The 24,215-nt window shown below is 38.1% G+C and overlaps 1 protein-coding gene across 1 annotated transcript in view; it reads left to right on the forward strand.

Annotated features, from left to right (window-relative positions):
* Positions 1–24,215, forward strand: part of CBFA2T2 (CBFA2/RUNX1 partner transcriptional co-repressor 2) — a 134,853-nt gene that overhangs the window by 95,272 nt on the left and 15,366 nt on the right. The window contains exons 2-6 of the mRNA XM_052650468.1: positions 1,994–2,137; positions 4,817–5,058; positions 16,823–16,912; positions 20,931–21,112; positions 22,012–22,265. Of these exons, the coding sequence (XP_052506428.1) occupies positions 1,994–2,137; positions 4,817–5,058; positions 16,823–16,912; positions 20,931–21,112; positions 22,012–22,265 (912 nt within the window). The remainder of the gene's footprint in view (positions 1–1,993; positions 2,138–4,816; positions 5,059–16,822; positions 16,913–20,930; positions 21,113–22,011; positions 22,266–24,215) is intronic.

Here is a 24,215-nt window from a genome sequence, read left to right on the forward strand (position 1 = left end):
CCACTCCCCACTACTTTGATTAATTTATTAGAAGTCAAGAAAGAATGCAGTTGAGATAAGCTGAATTCATAAGCTGGTTTCTTTCTTTCCCAGCCACTGTTCTCACTGTTAACCCTTGTGTCACATAATCCCTCGACCTTGCTGCCTTTTCTTAGATTCCTAGGATTGCCATAACAAACTACCACAAACTGAGTGACTTAAAACAACACTATTCTCTTAAAGTTCAAGAGGCCAGATGTCCAAAATCAAAGTATCAGCAGGGTTGATTCATTCTTGGCCTCAGAGTAAGAATCTTTTTTATCCTTGTCTTCTAATTTCAGGTAGTTAGGGACAATTCTTGGCATTCCTTAGCTTGCAGATGGCACTGTTCCAATCTCTGCCTCCGTTGTCACATGGCGTTCCCTCTGTGGGCCTAGGTCTGTCTTCAGGTAGACTTCCCTCTGTCTGTCTTTTCCCTCCTCTTATAAGGACATCATATTGGATTTAGAAACTACTCAGATAATCCAGGATAATCTCCTTCCCTCAAGATCCTTAATTACATCTTCAAGGACCTTTTTTTCCAAATAAGGAAACATTCACAGTTCAAGGAATTAAGAGGTGGACATATTTGGGGCAACCACCATTCAGCCTATTATACTAAGTAATCATCTTCATAACTTCTCAGTCCTCTAGGTAGATATGTTGGTATTAGGTTGGCACAAAAGTAATTACAGATTCAGAACGTGAATTTTAAATTATTGTAACCAGGCTAAAACACATCTTTATTAATCAAAATAGGAACCATTACAATCAGCACATACTTGCCAAAGAGAAAGAAGTTTGTTTACTCCTGTAGCCTAAAAATCCGTGCTTCAGAATTCAGCTAACTCTTGGAAAGCATTTTCTGCCTCCTGCTGATTGTGAAAGCATTTTCCCTGCAAAAAGTTGTTGATGCTTGAAGTGGTATTTGGTTGGCAAGAGGTCAGTGGAGCATGAGGCAAAACTTTATATCCCAATTCATTCAGCTTTTGAAGCACTGGTTGTACAACGTGCAGTCAGAAGTTGTGGAGAATTGGGCCCTTTCTGTTGACCAATGCCAGCTGTAGGCATTGCAGTTTTCGGTGCATCTCATCGATTTGTTAAGCATACTTCCTAGGTGTAATGGTTTGGCTGGGATTCAGGAAGCTGTAATGGATCAAACGGGCAGCAGACCACCAAACAGTGACCATGACATTTTTGGGTGCAAGCTTGGCTTTGAGAAGTGCTTTGGAGCGTCTCAGTCCAACCACTGAGCTGCTCATCACCAGCTGTCATATAAAATCCACTTTTCGTCACATGTCATAATCCAATCAAGAAATGGTTCATTGTTATTGTGTGGAATAAGAGAAGACAACACTTCAAAAAGATGACGATTTTTTTGGACTTGCAGTCAGCTCATGAGGAACCTGCTTATCAGGCTTTTTCACCTTTCCAATTAGCTTCAAATGCCAAATGACCATAGAATGGTCGACGTTGAGTTCTTGGGCATCTTCTCATGTAGGTGCAAGAGGATCAGCTTCGCTGATTGCTCTCGGTTGTCGTTGTCAGCTTCCAATGGCTGGCCACTGCACTCCTCATCCTCAAGGCTCTCGTCTCCTTTGCAAAACTTGATCCACCCCTGCACTGTGTGTTCATTAGTATTTCCTGGGTCAAATTCATGTCTCTGTTGCTCTATGACCCATTTTGAACTCAAATAAGAAAATTACTTGAATTTACTTTTTGTCTAACATCATTTTCCTATTCTAAAGTAAGTATAAAATAAATGGCAAGTGATGTCATTAGCAAAAAAAAAAAAGGAGAAATGTGTATATAACATAACCACATTTATTTAAGAATGTATTGTACTATCAAACAGCAAATTTCAACAATGCAAAAATGGCAGTTACGTTTGCACCAACATAATATTTCAGATTGTTGTCACTATTTTTATTATCTTATAGGAAATTCTGACTTCCATTCCTTTTATTCTTTACAGTTGGTGCTGACAAAAGGGTGCCAGCGATGCCTGGATCTCCTGTGGAAGTGAAGATACAGTCAAGATCCTCACCTCCCACCATGCCACCCCTTCCACCAATAAATCCTGGAGGACCCAGGCCCGTGTCATTCACTCCTACAGCATGTGAGACCTCTTAGTTACTTGGGTTTGTGGTTCACAGTGACGTTTGGATCTAAATGAATGTCATTAAGTCTACTATATACACTACTCAACGTTTTCTTAATGGCTATTAGCATACATACATATATTTGGCTGTTTCTTTTTCCCTCAGAGAATAGTACATAACTCTTTCAGGTGCTTGGAAATTTAGTAGTATAAATATTTTGTTTTCATATTTTTGACTTAAAAGTATCTATTTTAATTTCTTTGACTCTAAAAGGATGAATTTTCAGTTATTATACTGGTTCATAGGATTCAAAGTAAATTTTATAAAATTATTGAACTACTCCACGAGTGTCATGGTAGGGTTTTTTTTACAAAAGAAAATGATTGTTTTATTAGTTTAGTAGGGCTGCTTTAACAAAATTCCAAAGACTGGGTGATTTAAACGACAGAAACTTATTTTTTCACAGGTCTGGAGGTTAGAAGTGTAAGATCAAAATGTCAGCAGATTGGTTTTTTTCAGAAGCTCTCTCTGTCTTGAAGAGAGCTGCCTTCTTGCTCTGTCCTCTCATAGCCTTTCCTTGTGCATGTGTGTCCTTGATGCTTCTTCCTCTTCTTATAACTACAGTAGTCATATTGGATTACGACCTAGGTTCATGACCTCATTTAACCTTTCAGGTCCCTGTCTCCAAATACAATCATGTTCTAAGGTACTCTGGGGTCAGAACTTCAACATAGGAATTTGAGAGGGGGATATAATTTAGTCCATAGCAATCTTATTAAGACAATAAATGTATAATAAGTTGCTCAGCCTTATTAGTCAAAAAGGAACTGAAACCAACGTAGTACTGTGTACACCCAAAAGAATGTTCAGAATGAAATAGAACATCAAGTCTTGGTGAGAGTATGTGTGGAGCAACTTGAACATTGTTTATAAGAGCATTTTTTGGTACTATCTACTAAAGCTGAATTTCCCCCAAACCCAGTAACTTAATCAAATTTGCCCTAAAACCTCAATTTTAAAAAGAAGGTTTAATTATTTATGGTCCCAAAACATTTCAAGTTAAGTAACTGGCAACTGGAACAATTTGAGCCAGAATTTATGATATGAAGTTTGGTATCTTTTCCCCTTAATTTCTGTAATTTTATCTCACAGTTAAACAGCCTTAGATAAAGGTCCTATCTTTGATGTGAAACAGATTTAAATCTAGACTGTCATTCAGATTTCAAGATACACACTGTAGAATTCTGTGTGTGTCTGTATGTGTGACTAAATTGAGCCCTTTTGACCTCCATACTTGACTGTTTAGGGGTGAATATGTGTTATTTCAGAAAATGTGATCACATACTTTCATTGAAGAAACTGTAAAACAGCCCAAGTGAGTATCAGAGTGGCCAAAAGCATGGTAATGTGTTATATTTATGATTTGCGTCAAAAGAGGCCAGCTCTCCAGTGGCAATGGTCCTTTCTGTGAACACCTTTGCTGCTAATTTTCTGAATTGCTGAGGTTGAGTCCTGAACCTTCCTTTCCAGTAGTAGCTCTAATGTCCTTTCCTGGAAGACAGTAGAAAGATCACCATCTTTTTTCTTAGCCTGTTAACCTTTTATGCAGTGAGCCTTTTAGCAACATTTTAATATGTGCTTTGATAGCTCATTATGATATGCACAGATGTTTATTTATCAAGAAGTGGACAGTCTTTCAAGGCAGTGCAAACATAGAAAGAACTAAGTATAATTTGGTAAGTAAAATAAGGGGCACATGTACATAGCACAGGAAAAAGTTATGAAACCTAGTAGGAGCAACATGCACGTATGCTGAGTCGCTTCTGTTATGTCCAACTCTGCGACCTCATGGACTGTAGCCTGCCAGGTTCCTCTGTCACACAGTCTGTCAAATAATGCTTCTTAATACAGGTGATATGTTTTTAGACCTTGTTTTATTTTGCTAAATTTTCAGGCCTGGAAATGATTAATTAAAAATCTATTGACACTTAGGCATATTTATTTCATTCATCAGGGAAGAAGGAACTTTGCCTCCAAGATCATAGCTCTAGAGTTGTGTTCCAGATTAAAACTGCAAGAAATCAGTGTTCAGAACAATGGGCAAATAGGAAAACTGTAATTAATCACATGTATTATCATTAGACCAGAAATATAAAATGGAAGTGCCCCATATGGTATCTAGAAAACGCTTGGCACTATCAAGGCAGAGAAAACCAGATTTTGATGAACGTGAATATTCTGAATGGTCAAAGAGATACATATCTCATTGTAGGAATAAGTCAATAAACCTATGGAGTAGAAAAAAAAATTTTCCTATTTAATTGACCCCTTTGCCTCTTTGGGAGTCTGAAATTGGGATCAGTGTCCTTTCGGAAATAGGATTCTACCAGATTCTGCTCATGCAACCCATTGCAAGAAGTCTTAAAAGCTACCCTTCCTCGCCACCCCCACACCTGCAGAAGTTAGATGTCCCTTCTCTTTGCTCTTGTGGCTCTCACACTCTTCTCTCTTAACATGTCTGTGTTACTCTGTTACCATTTTTTATCTGGCAGTCTGTCTCAGAGGGCTGAATCAATGTCTTCTATACGCTTTTATCATGTGATTTACAAAATTAAAATCAATAAATGAAAGAGAATGCAAAAATAAGAAATTAACAGATCATTGTGATTTGCACTTAAACCAAGTTTTCCTTTTAGTGAGCAATGGCATCAACCATTCTCCTCCTACCCTTAACGGCGCCCCATCACCACCACAAAGATTCAGCAACGGTCCTGCCTCTTCCACATCATCTGCGCTAACTAACCAACAGTTGCCAGCCACTTGTGGTGCTCGGCAGCTGAGCAAGCTGAAACGCTTCCTCACCACTCTGCAGCAGTTTGGCAATGACATCTCACCTGAGATTGGGGAGAAGGTGCGGACTCTTGTTCTAGCACTGGTGGTAAGTACGGCATCACTGTCAACGACTGCTTTGAGTATGTGGCTCAGAACCGAAGCCAACAGAAATTTATGCATACTTCTCATTCCCAAACTTGTAGCAGTGTGGTAAATTCTACATCTGGATTAGTTTAATTTGTAAAATATTGTTGAATCATGGATTTCAGTTGTGGATAATGGTTATCATTATAAATTTTTTTTTTCTATACTGAGGGGCAAATCCATGCTATAAGTTAGAGATTTTCTTACATTGACACCTGGGAGGGTTCAACTCAGTATATGTAAGAAAAGACCTACCAGTTCTTAATGTTTGTAAATTGAATTCCTCAAGATTTACCTCAACTAAAAGTACACTGTGCTCTTGCATATTAGCCTCTTACGTGATAAGGATGATTCACACAACTTGGCAGTTCTCCAAGTGTAATTAGTGACCCCTTGGATTTCTCAAGAACCTTTCAGGAAGCCCAGGAGGTGAAAAGCATTTTCATAATAATATTAAAGTATTACTTATGTTTTGACTCTTAATTCTCACATGACTGTTCAATGAAATTTTCTAGAGATTATATGATATAGGATATTGCAACACATTAAATGCAGAAGAATCCAGCTCTCTTTTATTAAGTTATGTAGCAGAGAGATTTGCAAAAGAGGGGCTTCCCTGGTGGCTTAGACAATAAAGAATCCGTCTGCAATGTGGGAGACCTGGGTTCAATCCCTGGGTTGGGAAGATCCCCTGGAGAAGGAAATGGCAACCCACTCCAGTATTCTTGCCTGGAGAATTCCATGGACAGAGGAGCCTGGTGGGCCACAGTCCATGGGGTCACAAAGAGTCAGACAGGACTGAGGGACTAACACTTTCACTTTAAGTTACAATGTTGTGTTAGTTTCAGGTGTACAGCAAAGTGCTTCAGTTATATTCTTTTTCAGATTTTTTTCCATTATAGGTTGTTACAAAGTATTGAATATAGTTCCCTGTGCTATACAGCAGGTCCTTTTTGTATATCTGTATTATACATAATACTGTGAATCTGTAAACCCCAAATTCTTAATCTGTCCCTCTCCCACTTTCCCCTTTGGTAGACATAGTTTTTAATCATACAGAGATATTGAATTTTATCAGAAGCTTTTTCTGAGTCTATTGAGATGATAATATGGTTTTTATTCTTCAGTTTGTTGATGTCATGTATTACATTGATTGATTTATGAAATTTATGGTGTATAATCCTTTTAAAGTATTGTTGGAGTTGGTTTGCTAGTATTGTTGAGGATTTTTCCATCTGTGTTCATCCATGGTATTAACCTGTAATTTTCTTTTTTTGTAATATCTTTATCAGGGTGATTGTCACCTAATAGAATGAGTTTGGAAATATTCGCCCCTCTTCACGTTTTTGAATAGTTTCCGGAGGATATGTGTTAACTCTTCTCTAAATGTTTGGTATAATTCACCTGTGAAGCCACCTGGTCCGGAACTTTTGTTTGTTGGGAGTTTTTTAATTACTTATCTAATTTCGTTGTTGGTAATTGGCCCACTCATATTTTCTATTTCTCCATAGTTCAGTCATGGCAGATTGTATTTTTCAAAGAGTTTGTCCGTTTCTTCTGGGTTGTCCCTTTTGTTGGCATATAGTTGCTCCTAATAGTCTCTTACAGTCTTTCGTTTTTCTGTGGTATTGGTTGTAACTTCTGCTTTTTCATTTCTTATTTTATAGATTTGGGCCATCTCTCTTTTTTTATTAGTGTGACTAAAGGTTTATCAGTTTTGTTTATCTTTTCAAAGAACCAATTTTTAGTTTCACTCATCATTTTTTAAATCTCCACTTCATTTATTTCTGCTCTGATCTTTATGCTGTTTTCCTTCTGCTAGCTTTGGGATTTGTTTTTTCTTCATTCTCTAGCTGCTTTAGGTGTAAGCTTGCGTTGTTTATTTGAGATTCTTCATATAACCTGAGGCAAAGTAGTATCACTGTAAACTTCCCTCTTAGAACTACTTTTGCTGCAACCCATAGGTTTTGGGGTGTCATATTTTTATTTGTCTCTAGGTAATTTTTTTTTATTTCCTCTTTGATTTCATCAGTGATCCATTGGTTGTTTAGTAGCATATTGTTTAACCTCTATGTGTTTGTGTTTTAAAAGATGCTTGACATGATTTCAGTTTTCTTACGCTTTAATTGCCCAGCCTGTGATCTGTCCTGCAGAATGTTCCATTAGCACTTGAAAAGAGTGAGTATCCTGCTGCTTTCAGATGGAATGCCTTATAAATATCAATTAAGTCCATCTGGTATAATTTGTCACTTAAGACCTGTATTTCCTTATTGATTTTCTGTCTGGGTGATATGTTCATTGATTAAATAGAGTATTAAGGTCCTTTGTTAACATTTACCTTGTATATTGCTCCTGTGTTGGGTACATATATATATTACAATTGTTCTGTCTTCTTGGGTTGATCCTTTGATCATTATATTTGGTTTGTTTTGGTTTTTTTTTGGTGGGGGTGGGGGAGAGGTTTGGCCATGCCACTCAGCTTGTGGGATCTTAGTTCCCCGACCAGAAATTGAACCTGAGCCCTCAACAGTGAGGGCATGGTGTCCTAGCCACTGGACCACTAGGGAATTCCCAGTCAGTCTTTAAAGTTTATTTTGTCTGTTACGAGTATTGCCACTCTGACTTCCCTTTGATTTCTATTTGCTTGGAATACCTTTTCCCATCTCCTGTTTCAGTGTCTGTGTGTCTCGAGATCTGGCACATGCCTCATGCTCAGTTACTTGGTCCTATCTGACTGTAGCCCACCAGGCTTAGGCAGCATATATATGGGTCCTGTTTTTGTGTGCATTCAGCCAGTCTGTCTTTTGGTTAGAGCATTTAGTTCATTTACATTTAAGGTAATTATCAGTATATATGCTCACACTGCCATTTTGTTCATTGATTTTTGGATTTGTTTTTTAGGTCCTTTTTTGCCTTTCTTTTTTTGTTCTCTTCTGTGATCTGATGACTATCTTTGCTGTTGCATTTGAATTCCTTTTCTGTGTGTAGGTAAAATTACAGATTTTTGTTTTGCAGTTACCATTAGGTTTTTGTATAGTGGTCTCTCTCTCTATATATATACACATGCTTGTTTTAAGTTGCTGATTTCTTTCAGAAGAGTTTTAGATACCCTGCATTTTGTACTCTGCTCCCCTCATGATTACTGTTTTGGGTTTTATATTTTACATCTAATTATTTTATGTGTCCCTTAAGTGCTTATTGTGGATACAGAAATGTTGCTACTTTTGTCTCCCCCCCCCCCCCCCCCCGCCAGTAGCTTGTGTATGGATGATTTCCTGCCCTTATTTTATACTTCCCTTTACCAGGAAGCATTTCCATTTCCTAATTTTTTCATCACTTTAAGTGTATTGTGCCACTCCTCTTTTTTTAGCAGTTTCTGCTAAAAAAATCAGCTGATAGCCTTAGAGGAGTTCCTTTGTATGTTACTTGTTACTTTTCCCTTATTGCCTTTAATATTCTCTGTTTAATTTTTGTTATTTTGTTTACAAATGTGTCTTGGTGTGTTTTTCTGTGGATTAATCCTGTATAGGACAGTGCTTCCTGGGCTTCCAGGTTAAAGAAGTTTTCAGCTATCAACTCTTAATATATTTTCTCAGACGCTTTCTCTCTTTCTTTCTCCTTCTGTGTCCCCAATAATGCAAACATTAGCGCACTTGATGTTGTTCTAGAGGTCTCTTACACTGTCTTCATTTCTGTTCATTCTTTTTTCTGTTTGGTGGCAGTGATTTCCATACTTTGTCATTCAGCTCATTTATCGATAATTCTACCTCATTTAGTCTACTATTGATTCCTTTTAGTGAACTTTTCATTTCAGTTATTGTATTCTTCACCTCTTTTTGGTTGTTTTTTTATTATTCTCTAACTGTTTCTTGAAAGGGTCTGGTTTATTGCTCTGTATATCTGTTTTCCTCCCAAATTCTTTGATCATCTTTACGATCATTACGCTGAACTCTTTCTTGGGCGGATTGCCTGTCTCTACGTCACCTGTTCTCCTGGGGTTTTATTTTTTTCCTTTGTCTGAAACATTCCTCTGTTGCCTCATTTTGTCTATGTTTCTATTTGTATTTTTATGTATGTGGTAGGTTAGTTACATTTCCTGATTCTGAAGAAGTAGCTTTCAGTAGGAGATATCCTATGCATCCCAGGAATGCATTCCCCTCTCTTCATCCATGGAACAGGGGCCAACTGTTCTACGGTAGTATCTGACATGCATTTGCAGACTTGGTTCTTATTTCCTTACAAAAGTTTGTATCTGTCACAAGTGTTTTTAATTCTCAGTTTTATTTCAGATTATTGATAGATGTAACCCACAATAATTAGAGGGATTATGAGACTAAAAAGTTTATGAACTGCTGCCTTTAAACATAACTCAGTATTGTGTAGAAGAAACCACTTTCATACAAGGCAAAATGTAATAAATGACTTCTGTATCGTGCGAGATTCTATCCCTGTTGTTTTGTATAACTGTAGGTGGTTCATTATCATTGCTATATAATGTTTCATTGTAGAAATATGCCACAATTTATACCGTTTAAAAATACTTATATCTGCGGTTCATGGGCTTCTCATTGCTGTGATTTCTCTTGTTGCAGAGCGTGGGGTCCAGAGCAAGGGTTTCAGTAGTTGTGTTGCACAGGCTTAGTTGCTCTGCAGCATGTAGAATCTTCCTGGACCATGAATCGAACCTGTGTCCCCTGCATTGGCAGCTGAATTCTTAACCACAGTTTATACTTTTCAATGGACATTTGAGTTTCTTACATTTTGAGGCAGCATCATAGGTCCCCCAACACTGCTCCCACATCTTGAGATTTGCTAGAATTCTTGGGACTTGGCATATTGTTGTGCCCAGAGCTGAGATTTAATACAGAAGTATAATAAGGATACACAGCTGGATCAGAAAGGTGAGACGCAGTCAGGATCTGGAAGAATCCATGTATAGGCTTCCTTTTTCCCCTGCATGAGTGGTCAGAGAGAGTTCACTCTTCACCCATCTGTGAAGCATATGTATGATGTTTCTACCCACGGAACCCCATTAAACACTCAATGCCTGGGCAGATAGGCACTCTGTGCAGCATGTATAAAATTCCAGACTCCTAGAAGGAAAGTTAGTGTTTAGCATAAATCAGAGCTTGTAAAAATAGTACTGTCATCCATTGAGGGATGGTGTTTTTGTTTCTTTGTTTGGGGTGAGGGAGGGGTCTGTTTATTGGTCAGATTTTAGAGTACCATAGAAAAGTTTCTGACTCTAGACTAATAAAATTTACCTTAAATGTCAAAACGAGTTTGAACATAATTGGAAGCAAAGTAGACATCAGAATTTGTCTGATGCCATTTCCAGCAGCAAATTACTTTAAGTAGGATCTGCTTAATTTCAAGAGTAAAAGGAAAAAATGACAGCTCATTTGCATGTGCATGCACACACAAAACGAATTTTTTTCTAGCTATGAGCTATGAAAATATACTTTTTTGTTTGTTTGTTTGGAGTCTCTATCTCAAGGAGAGCAGAGAAGATTTCAAGAGAAAGCATCTCGAGGACACATTGGAGTGGTTTGCTAGTCCTCGACAGTGAAAGTGTTAGTTGCTCAGTCATGTCCGAATTTGCGAATCCATGAACTGTAGCCTGCCAAGCTCCTCTGTCCATGGGATTCTCCAGGCAAGAATACTGGCCTAGGGTGCCATTCCCTTCTCTAGGGGATCTTCCCGACCCAGGGATCAAAACTAGGTCTCCTGAATTGCGGGTAGATTCTTTACCATCTGAGCCAAATGTAGATATAGCCAATTGTCTCTTTTAAATGGTTGTGCTTGGGTTGAAGTTTCGTTTTTTTCCTCTTTCAGATTTTTTAATTGTTTGATCATGAAGTGGTAAGATACACATAGCACAAAATTTACCACCTTAACTATGTTTTTCGTGTTAACCATTTTTTTTTTTTTTTTTTTTTTTTTTTTTTTTTTTTCGTGTTAACCATTTTTAAGTGCATAGTTCACTGGTATTAAATGTACTCGTTGTTGTGCAACATCAGCCACCGTCTACCTTCAGCACTCGTTTTATCTTTTGGAACTGTAACTTGTGCCGTTAAGCAATGATTCCACGTTTCCTTCTTTCCTCAGCTCTGTCAGTCATCATTCTACTTGACCACTCTAGGTACCTCATATTAGTGAAATCACAGTATTTATCTTTTTGTGGCTGGCTTATTTCACTTATATAATATTGTCAAGGTTCACCCTATTAGTCTAGAGTCATGTTGTAGCATGTCATACAATTTTCTCCCTTTTTAAAGATGAGTTAATACTTCATTATACACACACTCACACACATACACACTATGTTTTGCTTACGCATTCATCCATTGATGAATACTTGAGATGCTTTCACTTTTTCAGTTATGAAAAGTTTTGTATCAGTGTAGGAAATTATAAGTTCCTAGACACCAGTCAGTGCCCCAACCTTGCAAGCAGGCCTTCCTAAGGTTAGCTGTTGTTGACCAACTATATTGTCTATTCTGTACAGAGGCCATTGTAAATAATGAGCATTTTTATGTATAGTACATGTATGCAAGCATTGCACTGAACAATGAAATTGTGATTTCATAGGGTATACATGTATATAAATTTAGTATATAGGGCCAAATTGTTTTTCCAAGTTCATGCCAGTTTATATACTCACATATTGAGATTTTCATTGAGATCAACATCTTGGGGCTTCCCTGGTGGCTCAGTGGTAAAGAATCCGCCTGCCCAGTGCAGGAGAGTGAGGTTCAGTCCCTGATCTGGGAAGAACCCACATACTGCGGAGCAGTTAAGCCCATGTGTCACAACTGTTGCGCATATGCCTTGGAGCCTGGGAGCCACAACGTGGCTCAGCACGTGGAGCCCACGTGCCACAGCAGCTGAAGCTGGTACATCCTAGAGCCTGTGCTCCACAAGAGAAGCCACTGCAATGAGAAGCCTGTGTACTGCAACCAGAGAGTAGCTCCCACTCGCTGCAACCGGAGAAAAGCCCACCCGGCAACGGAGATCCAGAACAACCAAAACTAGATAGAGAGATAAATAAAAATAAATAAGCTCATTTGAAAAAAAAGATCAGCATTTTATGCAGACACAGACAAATGGATTTGTGGACACAGCAGGGGAAGAAGAGGGTGGGGCAAATTTAGTAGCATCTAAATACATACGTTACCATGTGTAAAATAGATAGCTAGTGGGCAATTGCTGTGTAACACAGGGCGTTCAGCCTGGTGCTCTGTGTAAACCTAGAGGAATAGGATGGCGGGGGTTGGGAGAGAGCCTCAAGGGGTAGAGGATATATATCTATTTATGGCTGATTCACATTGCCGTGCATTAGAAACCAACACAAGATTGTAATGCAGTTATCCTCTAATTAAAATAGATTTCAAAAAAGATGAGCGTCTTAGTCCTTTTAGGCTCTTAGAATATTAAAGAATAGGTGGCTTATAAACAACAAATATTCATTTCTCACACCTCTCAAGGTTGGTAAGTTCAAGATCAAAGTTCAGCATATTAGGTGCCTGGTGAGAGCCTACTTCCTGGTCTTCTCATTGTGTCCTCACAGGGCGGAGGGGTCAAGAGAGCTTTCTCGGATCTTTTTTATAAGAGCTCTAATGCCGTTCATTAGGGTTCTGTCCTCCTAACCTAGTCATCTCCCAAAGGCTGTGCTTCCAAATATTGGAAATGAAGTTTCAATGTAGAAATTTTGAGGGCTTACAGAAACATGTAATCTATAGTAATTGGTATTGAAACTATATTTGGAGACAAGTGTTTGTTAAATTTAATATCTATTTGTTGTTAAAAAATGCACACTTAGCAGGAATTTTCTTAATCTGATGACAGTTGTATGTATAAACCAAAAACCTTCAGCAGACCTCTGCTTAATGGTGAAATTTCAAAAGCTTTCCCTCAGATAATATGAACCAGATAGAAAGTCTATTCTCTGTAAACCTGAACATTATAACCTAGTAAATAAGATAGAAGGATTGGAAAAAGATAACAAAACTCATTATTTGTAAATAAAATGATTGTCTTATGCATATTACATTTGAGCTTAACAGTCTGTTCTTTTTCCTGTCTTTTTTTTCCTTTTTCCCTTTTCTTTTTCTTTTTTTCTACCCTCTTGGTGAAAACTTTGTCTAATTTGGTAGAAAATTAACACCTTTAGATTATTATATTTCCCCAATCGTGAAAGCCTTATTTGATCTTCTGTTTACGTAAGGAATGGTTAAGATTTGGCAAGCATATATAAATGCACAGTCATTCCATGTGGAGAAAGCTTGCTTGCAAAGTCAGAAAAGGTCACATAGGTAGCATAGCCAGAGTTTAGTTTACCTGTGTGTTGGTATTTCTGTTGTGTAAGAGGTAAGGTCCTGGTTGTCCCTAACTATACCAGGAAGCAAGGGTGGCAATTTCCACTGCAAGGTAAAGATAAATGTTTTCTACTCTGGCTACTTATCTTGAAAATACACATTCTGGAAGGTAGTTTATGCCTTAAACTAGACAATTCCTTTGACTTTCCAGTATTTCTCCTTGACATTCATCCTAAAAAAAATGATAACCAATGTGCACTAACAGTATTTATAAGGCAAAAAAAAAAAATTGAACCAGCTAAATGTTCTATAAATGCCTGAGTAAATGACAGTACCTCAGTTTAATGGAATATGATTTGGTCATGTCCAGTCTGATTCAGAGATGTAACAAAAAGGTGTGTGTAAGTCACTCTAGTCAAGTCCGACTCTTTGCGAGTTGAACCTGGCTGTTCTGTCCATGGAATTCTCCAGGAAAGAACACTGGAGTAGGTTGTCATTCCCTTCTCCAAAGGATCTCCCCAACCCAGGATCAAACCCAGGTCTCCCACATTGCAGGCAGATTCTTTACCATCTGAGCCACCAGGGAAGCTCCAACAGAAAGGTATACTTCTTCCTATTCCTCCTGAAAAATACAGCAAAAAAAAAAAAAAAAAAAGAACAGTTACATAAAGCAAAATTAAGACTCTTGAAGATAGAAGAAGGCAGATTGGCTAGTGACTTTGAGACCCAAGGAAACACATAGCAGTGAGTTCCCTTGGTTTTATGCTTTCATCATATATCCTGGACTGTGGTCTGGAGAAATCAGTAACAAGGAAATGCTAATGAGCGCAGACAAAAGCAAACCAAAAACCACCACCACAACAAACCCACCTCTTTCTAGCCAAAGGACTAGAAGAGGATCATCCAAGTAAGGTAGAAAACTTTTAGACAAAAATCACTCTATTGTAGTCGACCAGCTCAGGAAAAAAAATAATACTGTACAACCTTCCCTCTCCCATAAGAGACCTAGTGGGGAGTCTGAGCTCCCACCACTGCCATCAATAAGGAACCCCTCTTTCCTCTTCAGATCAACAGAGGTTGAGTGGGAAACTTGGGATTTTACCGCAGCTGGCAGGTTCAGAGATTCTCCTGTTCTCAACGGCACAGTGATGGAGGATGCCTCAAAAACAGAATATCTAGATAAAATATGGAGTCTTAGAACCCAAAACATCCAGTATACTGCAGGAAGTCGCTTATACCAAGACATGACCATCTTGAGTGTAAAGAGAAAATGTAACCAAGAGACATCAGTCAAGATGACCCAGGTATTTGAAATATGTGACAGGGGTTTTGAGTCAGCCATCATAAAAATGCTTCAGTGAGCAATTACACAAATGAAGAAATACAAAGGTCTCAGCAAAGACATAGAAGGTACAATAAAGTAGAACTAAATGCAAATTGGAGAACTGACAAATATAATAACAAAACTATAAAAACTCAGTGATGGACTCAACAACAGACTGGAAAGAATCAATAAACTTGAAGCTAGAGCACTTGAAAAAACTACCCAGTCTATACAACATAGAGAAGTTAAAAAAACATGAACAGAACCTTGGGGACTTGAAAGAGATCTGAGTCATAGTAGGAAGAAAGAATGTAGGGCTAAAATAAAGGCTGAAAATATAACAAAAGACCTGTGTCTATAGATTCAACAGCTGAGCAGACCTCAAACAAGACATCACATCTGAGGAATTCCCTGGTGGTCCAGTGGTTAGGACTCCATGCTGTCACTGCTGAGCACCCTGGTTCAGTTCCTGGTTGAGGAACTGGAATACCCCACAAGCTGCATGTCCTATTCTTTGTGCCCCATGGACTGTAGCCCGCCAGGCTGCTCTGTCCATGGAATTCTCCAGGCAAGAATACTGGGGTGGGTTGCCATTTCCTTCTCCAGGGGATCTTCCTGACCCAGGGATTGAACATGGGTCTCATATATTGCAAGCAGATTCTTTACTGTCTGAGCTACCGGGGAGGCCCCTTCTCTTATACTTAATTTTTATTCCCTGATTGTCAGTAGATTTGGTTGCATTATATGCCTGTCATTTACAAAATCAGGCACTCAGGTTTAAAAGGAATTTTTTTATATGAAATGGGATAAGCTATTCAAACATTTTCATTTAACCTGGTTAAATTTGATACATTCTTTTTTCAAAAGAAATATTTTAGTTTTTGCTCAATATTATATGCTGTTTGGAAAATCAAATATAATTTCACATCTAGAAATAACTACCGTTGTAATTTTCCTTCCAGATACTTAAATATTATATAAATGTATGTGTATTATTTTCAAAAACATGTTATTGGAATATACTTCTATGTTACTGGTTTTTCACTTAGTATATTATATGTATCTTGCTTCATTTATGCATACAAATCTACCACCCTAAGTGTTCTAAGGTATTATGCATTATAATAATGCATTATTAATAATAAATACATTATAATTTTAAATGCAGTTTTGTGTTGGTGGACCTATATATTTTCCATTGCTTCTTATTAAGAAGTAATACTTTGCTGATGAATAATTTGTGCGGTATATGTTGCATCTTTGAACACTTGATGATTTTATATAAATAAATCCTAAAAGTCGTCATTGTTCTTTTAGGCAAGCAAGAATTCATATTAATGTTTTGTTTTTAACTTAGTATGCTGTGTTTTAAGGAATTGAAGTAAAAATAAAAATAGTTTGCGAACTTTGAAGAAAATATTTGTATTGTTATATTCCTCTTAGAGAAGCTGAGAATCCTAATTTAAAGAAGGACTTGAAAAAATACTGGGAAAATGCTGAAAACTTCCCTGGGAATACTAAAATCTAACTAGTAGAAGTCTTCTCACTTGGAGGTACTCTGATTTGTAAACAGACCACTTGAAGAGCACCTATTTTTGTTATTAACTTCCAGCTTAGAAGATTTACGGAACTGATGCTAGGAGGTAGGCAGAACCAGTGAAGAAATGAACTGAAGAAATGATGCTCCAAGTCATTAAGTTGATATCCTGGACTAATTTGGGAACTGTTCAACTGGAAACACTGTACTCTTGGTTACTTGTACCTAAGGTGACTTGTGATGAACCCCTCAAGACAGAGGACCTCAGTGCCACTCTTCATGGGAGGAATGCAGTGCCCTATTTTGCCCAGGCTCCTGAACATTATGGGGGACTTATTAGATTTGGGACAGTTCAGAAGAAAATCAAAGAGGCTGGATTTCTTTCATAAAGGAAACAAAATCTGGTTAGCTTTTGAGAGGGATCTGGGTTCACAATAGTGCTTTTGGAATTATCCTCATTATTTCAAAGGGCTCAGCACTGTCAGATTTATGTTAGGAGAACACTGTCCAGTTTTTGAAGTTGAACAGTGTTATTTTATCTTTTCAGAACTCAACAGTAACAATTGAAGAATTCCATTGCAAGCTCCAGGAGGCTACAAACTTTCCTCTTCGTCCTTTTGTTATTCCATTCCTCAAGGTAATTTTTATAACTACTGATTGTAAATTATCTTCAGCATTTCTTCAAAACTGGTACTGATCCCTCTTCTATAATTTACAGCAGGGCAGCTTGCCAATTTTCCTATCTTTATTTTATTTGAGGCTGCTAGAGAAAATGTGAGTGCAGTTTTCAGATAAGGTTTATGTTTGGTGAGATGAGAGTTGCAAAAGCCTTGAATTGTGGTTTATATGCAGACACTGCTGATGACACACAGAAGGAGCAGGTGGGCGGTGGGGAACAGGAGTGGGGTGGGCTAGAGGTGTGTGCATGACATGATGGTTGGGTTCTTGGCAGAAGAAGTAACTGGACACTCTTTTGGTTGTGGCCAGTGGGTAAAGAGTGTGTGTTATCAGTGGAGGCTGTCAAAACAGAGGCCTTTGCAGTTAGGACTAACCCTATGGGTAGAAGAGCATGTGGGAAGTCATTGTTTGCTTCTCTCTTCCCCCCATTTAGTCTCGTTTCTAATTACATCCTCTGAAATTAATGGTCCTCTGGAACATAGCTTTTGGGGACATTGTTTAAAATTCTTGTGCATCCCTGATAGGCGAGTCTGGGTTAAATTTACATATAAAAGAAGACAGTTTTATTTTGAATTAATTTCGTGCTCACAAAAGTTTTAAGATGGTACAGTAAAATTCAGATTCTCTGAATGTTAATATTTTATCACATCATTATTATTCTCTTCCTATTATTTTTTCCACAGATATTTTAGAATAAGCTGCAAGCATAATGCATATGAATACTTTAATTATCAAATCTAGAAATTAACATTGATACAGTATTATCTGTAGATCTTGTTCATATTCACCAAATGTCCCTCCAATGTCCTTTTTAACAAAATGTCCTGATTTTTGGTCCCTCATCTAATTCAGGATCACATGTTGGATTACACTGTCATGTCTCCCTTCAGTTCATTTTAATCAGGAACAGCTTCTCAGTCTCTTATGATCTGGATTTTAAAGAGTGTGTGATAGTTATTTTATAGCATGTACTTCAATTTGACTTTTTCTGATGCTGCTTTATGATTACAGCAGGGTTATGCATTTATCACTGCATGCTGTCAGGAGACATAGATGTTATTTGTCTCGTAATTGGTAATGTTGACTTTGATTAGTTGGTAAAGGTGGTATGCTATTTTTCCCTATTAAACAGTAGTTTTTAAAAATGAGACACATAAGTGCATATACATGTATTGATGAACCTGTTTGTAGAGAAGGAATGGAGGTGCACACATAGAGAACATACTTGTGGACACAGTTGAAGGGAGAGAGTGGGACAAATGGAAAGAGTAGTGTTGATATATATACACTATCATGTTCAAAACAGATAGATGGTGAGGAGTTGCTGTATAACACAGGGTACCAAGCCTGCTGCTCTGATGACCTTGAATTACAGCTGATTTGAGTGGTTATATAGCAGAAACCAGCACGACATGGTAAAGCAGTTTTCTTCCAATTAAATAATAAAGTAAACAAGTGATATTATAACTCATAAAGATGTTTTAAAACTGAACTTGTGTCTGTGACACAGTTTGAATTGTAGTTAATTCAATTCATTATTAATGAGGGAATCTATAAAGTGTTATAACCTGTTCAGGAGAGAAGCCAAAGAATATACATTATAGATCAGGATTGTTGCTAAGAATATGTGAACAGGGAATTCCCTGGCAGTCCAGTGGTTAGAGCTCTGTGCTTCCACACTACAGGGGGGCACAGTTTTGATCCCTGGTCCAGAAATGATTCTGCATGCCACAAGGTGTGGCCAAAATAAAAATATGCAAACAAAAGTAAAATTGGCTGCTTCTACAGTGGGGCAAGGGAAAAGTCTCTAGAACCTTTGCTGCATGTAATTTTATGCATGTTCACAGACAGCAAGTTTTTGCATTGCCATCTAAAGGTTAAGTTGCAGTGTTATAAAATAGGTCAAAGGCAAGCACAGTTTGGAGACTTATGACCTGTATCCAGCCCACTACATGGTTTTACCAAGCACTAGAGAGAAGGATGATTTTTACAGATGAACATTGGGATTGATTTGGTGATAGGAAATACTTACTTTCAACTCCAAATAAGCTAAAAATGTTATCCTCAGTCCATCCCTAGCAAATGAATTTCATTCTTTTCGTTAATAGTAGACTATTACCCCCCCAAAAAAAAACTGACCTCAAATTTTTTATATTTTGACGTTTGTCAATACAATATTTGTGGAAATTTAATTTCTCTCCTTTATCACAATGTGAGTACTCACATAATATCAGTTTTTGTCTCGACAAAATAAATATGCCCCTGTACCTTCTTTATTTCCTAAGAAAATGTAATAGCATCTAAAGGTTGAGTCAACTACTGAAGTACTGACTCTGGTGTTTGGGGTTTTTTAAATGAGAGCATTAGAGACACGCAAGGAAATGCACAGGTCTCCACGCACAGCCTGTGTTGGGCTCTTTCTGATGGCATTGACGCCTTGGCCTCTCAGAGCCGTCTGGGATGCCTTTTTCAGCCTTGAAGCAGCTGTGTGAGTTCTATCTTGGTCTCTTTTCTGTATATCAGAGCCAGTAGATAATTATTTCCCCCAAGACTCCAGAATCAGAGAGATTTGGGAAATTTGTGTTAATAGGAAACAATTAGCATTTAAAAAAATTCATCAAAGGGCACATGTCACAAGCATAGAGATCTAACATTGTGTATTTTCCAATTAAGTTTTTACAGTTGCTACAAGATTGGAGTTATAAAATAGAAAACTTTAAAAGTGTTTTATATCATCAAATTCTCTATTCCTAACTCTTGTTATTTTGGAAAACAGCATGAGGTAGGTTGTTCTGGCAGCTTTTTGGCTTGCATTTGGGTTTTTGTCAATTTATTTCTGCTTTAAAACAGTCACTAATTATGGTGCTTGCTAAATTAACTGTTGGTAAAGGGATGAGTACTTGCATATATTAAACTCTCCTTTCACTTGCTCATCTGTTTCCCTTGGGATAAAGACTTATTATGAGCTCAGTCTGAGTTGTTTTCAAATTTGAGGGAAAATATAATTATTTTTTAAGAAAATAAATATAGGGAAAGTACATTTTACATGTGAAGGACTTACAGTGAAGTTTAAAGGTGCGCAGTGGTTTTGTATGATTTGTCTCATTAGAGATTTAAGTTTGAGGAGAAGGAAAAATAATCAGTACATAAATAATTATCCTTTTACAAAATAAGGTATGTGCTCAGTGGAGCACCACAGTAAGAAATAGATTCTGCCCATGGGATACCTGTGTATACTCAGATACTAAACTAGTCTAAGGCTTGTTGCCCCGTTCCTATCACTCCTCTTACTTTTTTCAAGACCCCATGTTCCAACTAAGCCAGAATAATCGCTGTTTCCAGAATTCCCTGGCAGCTCTAAGCAAGAACGGGAAGGCAAGGTTTTTGTGCTATCAGAATGTCCTAGGATTCAGAAAAGAGAGTGAAGTGAAGTCGCTAAGTCGTGTCCGACTCTTTGCAACCCCATGGACTGTAGCCTACCATGGGATTTTCCAGGCAAGAGTACTGGAGTGGGTTGCCATTTCCTTCTCCACGAGATCTTCCCAACCCAGGGATCGAACCTGGGTCTCCTGCATTGTAGGAACCAGGACTTAAAATGAGAAAGGAAAGAGTGAGTGCCTCCTACTCCTGTGTAGGCATTACTAATTCTCTAACTGGCCAAAGTCTTCAAAAATGCTTTAAGTTTTGCAACTATTACGTTCAACAAACCTTTATTGAGCTTTGACTCTGTACTGGGGCCACAAAGGTAAATAAAGCACAATTTCTTGCTTAAAGGGATTTAGATCTTGTGGGGACAGTAGACAAGTTAAAATTTAAGCTCAGTATAATGGATGTCATATGAAAATTGGACTGACAAGGAGAGAAGGGCTTTTGTTTTGTGTCACCCTGTTGGTGAAAGCCTTTGGAGGTACTGAGCCCTGTGTGTAGGGCCCAACACTGGGAAAACTACCTTCTAGCCCCTGCCTCTTCTTTTCAAGGCCAACCTGCCTCTGCTGCAGCGAGAACTGCTGCACTGCGCTCGGGCCGCCAAGCAGACCCCATCCCAGTACCTGGCTCAGCACGAACACCTTCTGCTCAACACAAGTATTGCATCCCCTGCTGACTCTTCTGAGCTGCTCATGGAAGTGCATGGAAATGGAAAAAGGCCCAGTCCAGAGAGGTGAGCCGAGAAGAGCTGCTTTGTCCTTGATTTTCTGGAATGGCTCTGAGCTTTCCTTTTCTTGTGAAAGAAAAAGAACTGGATGACTGTGGTTATATATAGGTATGGACTCAGAATTTCTAAGGCTAGTTTTGCTTTGTCACAGCATCAGGCAGCAGAATGCTTTTCAACTCTTCAAATGACTCTCTACACCCCTGCTGATAAATTCTGCTCTCAAGTATTCTGTGGGTCCACTGCTCCAAAACCATAGAAAATACAATCTGTTTAAGGCATTTTTTTCTGATGTGAAGTCTTATAAACATGTAATCACTTTACTTTGAAAATTGAAATTATATTAATTTAATTTATCCTGGAAATTTATGTATGAGTATCTAACACTATTTTCTATGGTTTGTTCAGGAAGCAACATTTTAATAACAGTGGAAAATTTGCTACAATTGAAGAAAATGACTAAAAATCCTACCAAATTACAAGTATATTAATTATGTGAGCCTTTTTCCTCCTGTGTGGAGAATTGTCTCTTTCCAGTACTAACCTCCACAGTAGCAATTTGACATTGAACAGCATTTCTAAACATAGTTGAAGCCATAATCTTCGATAGTCCTGTCAAGTAAGAAAATGTGTCATCTCCTTAATTTCTCTTTTGCTTCATTAGGTTGAGACGTTTCTGCTTGGTGTGGATGGGTTTGACCTCTCCTCTTATGCTGGGATAAATCAGTGGTTGCCTTTATCTGCCTAGCCCCTGAAGACATTTCAGTTCATGCCTCATCTCAAACTGTTTCTTAACATCTTCCTGTTTGTGAAAATGCACAATACATAGCGCACAGTAGGTGCCCGGGAAATGTTTGCACCAACATTTGCTGACAGGTTCAGACATGTACTTGCCCATTCTTCTACAGGCGGGAAGAAAGCAGTTTTGAAAGAGACGCAGTTGCTCCTGAGCCTCCTACCAAGAGAGTGTGCACCATTAGCCCTGCTCCCCGGCACAGTCCTGCCCTCACTGTGCCCCTCATGAATCCTGGGGGCCAGTTCCATCCTACTCCTCCGCCTCTTCAGCACTACACCTTAGAAGATATCGCAACTTCCCACCTATATCGTGAGCCCAGCAAGATGATAGAACATCGAGAAGTTCGTGATAGACACCACAATCTTAGTAAGTGGCATAAACAACACAGTAATGATTTAAATTCAGATTGAATTCGTGGTTTTCTTTCCTTCTTAGTGATAAAGCAAAATACTATCATCATTGCTTTTTTCCCACTGATAAAACAATATCATACATGAAAAGAATGTTAGAATTATAGTATTCTCATTTGAAATTGATCTCAATTCATACTTTGTTTCTATTATCATTATAGCGTGGAAGTGGGCTAAACATATTTTAGGAAATATGCAGTGAAAAGCATTTAAAAATAAAGGGGTATTATTTATTCTGATATAGTTCAGAAAAGAAATGGAGAATGGCAAAGTGAGATAAAATTACTCACATTTAGGAAATCTGGGTGAAGGGTATATGAGAATTCTTTATTCTTGCAACATTTCTATAAGTCTGAGTTTATTTCAGAGTGAAATGTTTTAGAAGTTAAGCAACAAAGATGTAAAACGTGGTAAAAGGTGCAGAGACATTTAGGTCAGAGGTGGGGCATACCGGAAATTAAATCTTGATTCTGCATTATAACTAGCTGTGTGATCTGATGCAAGTTGTGTAGGCTTTCTTGTGCCTCAGCTTACTCATTTCTAAAATGGAAAGAAAACCACCCCCTCTGCTGGGTCATTGTCATGTGCCAGGAATGCCTGGCATATGCGTCCTCAGCAACCATTAAATTTAAGAAAAAACAAAAAGTCCCCTAGCAAACCTCGCCTGAGATCAGTTGGGTTTTTTTAATTAATTTTTTTTTCAATTATGAAAGTATGATAACATTTATAAGAGACTCGGAAGATGCAGAGTGAGATCAGTTTTGAACAAAGCTCTTTGTCATGTACTCATGTAACTTTACTGCAGAGGGTTCTTGCAGTTGTTCTACTGAGGTGTGTCAGAGCAGAGAACCAGAGGGCTACTAGCTTCCAGGATTGCCCATACATTTCCATTTGTGGGTTGCCCTGTGGAGTAAAAAGTTGCAAAACATTCGCCTGTCCCCCTTCTGACTTAGACTCACTGTCATCTTTCAGAGACTTGAACCACAGTAGGGCTCTGGCTTCATGCAGTGGTAGCTGAATGGTGAGGGCCGTGACAGCAGTGATGTTCTCATCCACCAACATTTACTGAGTCTTAAGTATTTAGATTGTGGTATATGTCAGTTGTCTCATTTAATCCTCACACATGGGGCTCCATGGAGTTTACATCTTTTTATACATGAAAATAGAACTGTGGCCAGAATCACATAGCTAGAAAGTGGCAAAAACAAGATTCTGACCCCAGTTGTCTGATGCTGAGAGCTTGGCTATATTCCCAGTATGCTGTGATGCCTCCCTTAGCAGCTGTTCTGTATGTTTCATTTTATGTTAAAAATGAAACTTCCTATTGATTTCTTCCATATTCATACAAGTTTTTTTGCCAGTTGAATCCGTTAGAGAGAAGAATGCCACAAACTAGCTATAACTGCATTTTGCTCAGGTTTTCCTTGTATTTCTACCAGTTTTAGAAAGAGGGTTTTTTTCATCTTGAAGTGTTCTGCTCGAGAGATCTTTAATCCACTACCTTGATGATTCTGTTTTCCAATCAACCATTTGCCTTCCAATCTGGATATAGATTCTGTAATTTTCCCCAGTCCTCTTTTGAAAGCATATGCCATAATAAAATAGTTCTTACCTAATCATTTCCCACCCCTCATTTTTAAACAAATAAACTGTAACACTCCCCTAATTTATTCTCCTAAAATAAAATTTATGGATACGATCCTATGGTCAGAGGCACCTAGCCAGGCTACAGTCCATGGGGTAGCAAGAGTCAGACACAGCTGCACCACTACTACTGCATAGCCTGCCTTAGTGCCATAGTTTTAGGATCAATATTCTAAAGTAGGATATTACTATGTAACCGTGTTTTATAATATGTTAGTGCTCAAGCATGAATACACAAAAAAGATATGATGAAGTGAGCAGA

Source organism: Budorcas taxicolor, chromosome 13, assembly GCF_023091745.1.
Source record: "Budorcas taxicolor isolate Tak-1 chromosome 13, Takin1.1, whole genome shotgun sequence".
NCBI lineage: Eukaryota > Metazoa > Chordata > Mammalia > Artiodactyla > Bovidae > Budorcas > Budorcas taxicolor.